General features: G+C 49.7%; 1 protein-coding gene across 1 annotated transcript in view; it reads left to right on the forward strand.

Moving 5' to 3' along the window:
• Positions 1 to 1456: 1456 nt before the first annotated feature.
• KCNK10 (potassium two pore domain channel subfamily K member 10) overlaps positions 1457 to 4704 on the forward strand; it is a 148211-nt gene continuing 144963 nt past the window's right edge. Inside the window, exon 1 of the mRNA XM_017863234.1 lies at positions 1457 to 1991. Coding sequence (XP_017718723.1) covers positions 1952 to 1991 — 40 coding nt within the window. The 5' untranslated portion in view covers positions 1457 to 1951. The remainder of the gene's footprint in view (positions 1992 to 4704) is intronic.

Raw genomic sequence — 4704 nt, forward strand, 5'->3', positions numbered from 1 at the left:
GGGTAGGGGGGAGGGATAGCATTAGGAGATATACCTAAAGTAAATGACGAGTTAATGAGTGCAGCACACCAGCATGGCACATGTATCATATGTAACAAAACTTCACGTTGTGCACATGTGCCCTGGAACTTGAAGTATAATAATAAAAAAAGGCACCAATTCATAAGTGGGGGGAGTCCTCATGACCTCATTATCTCCTAAAAGCCTCACCTCTTAAGACAATTGCATTGGAGAGTGAGTTTTAAATGAGTTTTAGAGAAACACATTCAAACTGTAGCACTGGTTTTTACCAGACAACTGTAATTTCTCCGTGTGTTTGAAAATTTTCAAAGTAAATAGTGGAGGGGAAAAGCAAAAATATTCTAGCTCCATATCTTTAAAAAATTACCTGGGATTATGGTTTGGCGGTAATCCAGAGAGAGAGAAAAACACTTTAAGACTTGTATAAGAAGCACGATTGTAGCTCTGTATATTTTTGGTAAGATGTTTGGCACAATGCTTTATAGGAGCATAAAAATATTGTCCTAAGGGTTAAGATTTTAAATACAGAACTTATAGGGAAAGAGGACACAGTTCCTGGTTATGAATCATGTCCATCAGCCTGACACTTTAATTACAACTTCTTTGGAGTTTATAGTATATTATCCTTATGAATACCCAATTAGAGGTTTGAGTCATCCAAATAAATCTGCAGGACTTACACATACAGAGGTCGTTATCGAGCGGCCTAGCTTCATGCTTCCAGGTGTATGACATATGACACCCTCTGTCCTTTCACTTGTGATGTGTCTCTAGTTTTCCCAAGCCAAAAGCAGAGCCCAGGATTAGAGCAACATATATTTAAGGGTGTGTTTTCGCAGATGTCGGCTGGGACTAGAAAACAAATGTAGGCATGCTTAAACGCTGAGACCAATGTGGAAACTTCACGAGGTGGGGCTGGGGGAAGAAAATTTCTGGTGGGACACGTTTAAGTTAACGTGAGTGTATAACGCTATCAGTTTTACTACCACTGAGTGGGTATATGAAGGGGATGTTTGCGTGTGTGTGTGTGTGAGTGTGTGTGTGTGGTGAAGGAGGGCGTGTGTGTGTGGTGAAGGAGGGCGTGTGTGTGTGGCGGGGGGTATTTTCACAAAATGACATGGAAACCTGACTGCAGTTCTTTTGGGAAGAGGACTTGGAGGTGTCTTGGGGTGGGGAAAACATGGAAGGCTAAGATTTCTTCTGGACTTCAGGGAAGAAGGATGAAATCAAAGGGAAACAATCCAAGGCAGATTAATGAATTTAGTCTAATATTTGTGAATTCAAAGTAGATTCTAATCAGACCGTCTCCTCCCTCTTCTGTTTGCAGAACTGGCACTAAACAGGATTCCCCAAGCTGCTTCATCACTCCCTGCCATTCGCTGTCCCAGGAAATTCTCCTGCCTCGCCCCGGAATCCGTGTTCGACTCTTCTCTGGCTGAGCTGTTCATTGCCAGCCACCCCGAGACTCCCCACGCGGCAGGCAGCGTCTCCTCCGGTCTCACAGCCACCCCGGGCTGGAGCGTGGGGAGGGGGTAAGGGAGCCAGCCAACTCGGGGAAACTTTGTCGCCAGAGATGACTGGGGTTTTCGGGCTTTCCCGGCCTTCCCATGCCGGACCACACGGCATTCATTAAAGCGGTGCAGCAACTATCGCCGCGCTTCGGCCCGGCAGGTTTTGAGCTGCAGAGACCCGTGCGCCCGACAGCAGCGCTTTGCCACCCAGTACATCCAAGACGCGGCGGCCGCCAGGCCGGGTCTCCTGCTGGGGGACGACGAGTGCAGGGAGACTTTGCGCCACGATGTTTTGTTTTCCTGCCGCAGGAAAGCTAGGCAGTCTGTTTCCACCGGACTCAACCCGCCTGAAGCAATAGCCATGGAAGTAGTAGCGGCACAGAGGGAGACGGAACCGCTTGGCGCGGCATCTTTTTTGGATGTTTTTTCTCTACACAGACGACTTCTTTCCTTCCTTGGGTAAGTGAAGGCCAGCCTGTAAATAACCAAAGGGTAGAACCGAAGGGGATGAAAAGGGATTGCAGTAGCCCAAAGGGCTAAGTTTTCTTGGGAGGGGGTCTCCCTCCATCCCCACTCCATGCAGTCCATTCCAAATACGCAGTTGAGAAGGAGTTGTGTTTGATTTCAGGCACGTTGTGGGAAACGGTACTGGGATTTATTTACCTAATTTTGGTGGTTTTTTTTGGGGGGGGCGGTCACAAACTTGTTTTTGTCTACATTCTGAGAAGGGAGAATGAAAGTGGAGGTGAGAGAAAGCTCCAGAGGTTGGAAGTGGGGAAATGAAAGGAGGTGGCGGTATCCAGTGATTAAGCAGAGAGATCATCCTAAGGGCCAACGACTAGTGCACGTCTTCAAGGCAGACCAGGAGCACTAGACACTGATCCTGCTCCCTATCCTAATAGAGTCTACCCCAACCTCCCCATCCCCAGCCCTCCCCTCATAACCATCCTGCTGTTGCCATTATGGGGAAGGTCATCATTACCGAGGGCCCCAAATAACTTTTAATGAGGACTTGCAACCTGTCTTGTACCCAAGTGATGCTCAATAAATGTTTGTTGATTGGCTGAATGATGTTGCATTCTAAGGGTGCATTTCCTACCACAGAAATTTGCCTTGGACAGTCAACTAAATCCTGGATGCAGACCCCAGAACACAACAATAGCTCAATTCATTTTGCAAAGGAGGAGGGCCTGGAGGCTTAGAAAATATAATATTTAGACCTTCATTACCCAAACGAACCCATTGGACAGGTTCAGGGTCAGATTCATGGGTCTGGGGGCTGGATGAACTCACAAGGTTCTGGCATGGAGAGCATGGACCTTTGTGTCCTACAAACTTGGGTTTGAATCCCCACATCGTGACCTTGGGAGTCTTTATCTCTCTGAGGCTTGATCTTCTCATCTGTAAAAGGAGGCCAGTTACAGCTTCTGCAAAATGATGTAACAAAGATGAATGGAGAGGGAATATGAGATGGTGAGGGGGAATTCAGTAGATGTCAATCATGCCTCCCCATGTTCTGATGACTCAGGAGAGGGTATCTTTCTCCGCTGATACCCCTCTCTGGCTCTGATGCAGGCAAAAACATTGTATTGCAGTGACTGTGCTACAGTCCAGCTGCCGGTGAACAGTTAAAGAGAAGAGTGCAGAGTGAGGTTCGAAAGCCTTTCTTAGAAGCAGCTCCCTCTGGACTTGAGAACAGAATTTACATACACACTGGTGTCTCCGGGCATGACTGGGAGAAACGGAGATTCCTTGTTTGTTTGATTTCTATGTCTTAGCCATCCTCCCAGTCCTAGTAGAGAGAGGCAAAGTGTGGTTACAGAGTCCAGGGAAGATGGTTCTGAAGCACCCGGGGAACCTGCCTAAAGGGCTGAAGACTCAGAGTAGCACCATCAGATTGGTACCAGTTTTGCCCGAATGGGGTTTGCAGAGAATTCGGGGCTCCAGCCTAAGTGACAAAGCACTTACCTTTCCTACAGACCACAGCGGACCTCTGTAGGTCTTGCTCTTGGACCCAGAAACCTTGATGTGATAGTGAGGGATGGATGGTGAGAAAGATGCTGCTGACAGAGGGCTCCCCAAAAGCCTCAAGGTGCCCTAGAGTGGCATGCAACTCAAGAGATCAGCTACTAGTGTGGGATTTTAGAACTCCAGCTGGCAGGCATGGGAATGAACTGGGCAATTTCTATGTGTAAGTAAAGGCAACAACAATCTAACAGGACCTTATGGCACTAAATAGTAAGCCCCATGAAGGCAAGATCTCTATCTTATTCTCTGCCATATGGCCAGCACATAGCACAGTGATGGCACTTGGAAGGGGTTCAATATATATGTTGAATGAACAACAAATTTTAGTAACCTTATCTGGAAGCCAGAGTAGGGGTTTAAACTACTTCCTGTTCAACACTGCACCATGCAATTCATGTCTTCATTTAGCAAGTATTTCTTGAGCATCTACTACGTGTAAGGCTCCGTTGCAAGGCATCCGAAGCAATTTGTCAGCATCATTCATGTTGATACTCTGAGTGACCCATTCAAGAGCACCTCAGCACCACCTGGCTTTTCTGGAGACTGAGGCCCCACCACAAACCCCTGTGGGCTTTCAAGCAGGGGCAGTGAGAGGGCATTAGATAAATGCTCCAGGTTTAGCCCCTTTCCGGGAACAGATCTGGGTCCCTTCGCATCTTCCCGGCTGGGTCCCAGGCTCCCGGGGCCGCCGCTTCCAGGAGCTGCCAGGTCTTGGCAACTCCGCTTTCCTCGGGGGCCGCCGTGCCTCTCTCAGCCAACGACCAGCGGCCCCAGTCCGGCCGCAGGTAACTGGGAAAGGGACCAAGCTGCGCCTGGGGAGCAAGCTTCCCCGGGCGGAGAGAGCGCAGCAGACGAGGAGCGGTCCCAGAACAAAAGGCTCATGGCTGGCACGGGCCTCCTCGGAGTGCGGCGGGGACGTGGGTTCGGGACTCAGGCGAGAGAGCCAGGCGCGGGAGGACAAAAATGAAGTGGGAAAAGAGGAGGAGGGAGACCCCAGGGTGGGAGCGGTGAGAAGAGGTGACCCAGGGGCTGAGGTCTGCGGCGGGGCCGCAGCGTCCCTTCCTCCGCCTCCTGCAGCGCCTTCCAGGCAACCAAGCGTGTCTCCGGCTGCAACTCCAGCAAGCGCGCCGCGGCCGCCTCCACG

Source organism: Rhinopithecus bieti, unplaced genomic scaffold, assembly GCF_001698545.2.
Source record: "Rhinopithecus bieti isolate Rb0 unplaced genomic scaffold, ASM169854v2 scaffold_64915, whole genome shotgun sequence".
NCBI lineage: Eukaryota > Metazoa > Chordata > Mammalia > Primates > Cercopithecidae > Rhinopithecus > Rhinopithecus bieti.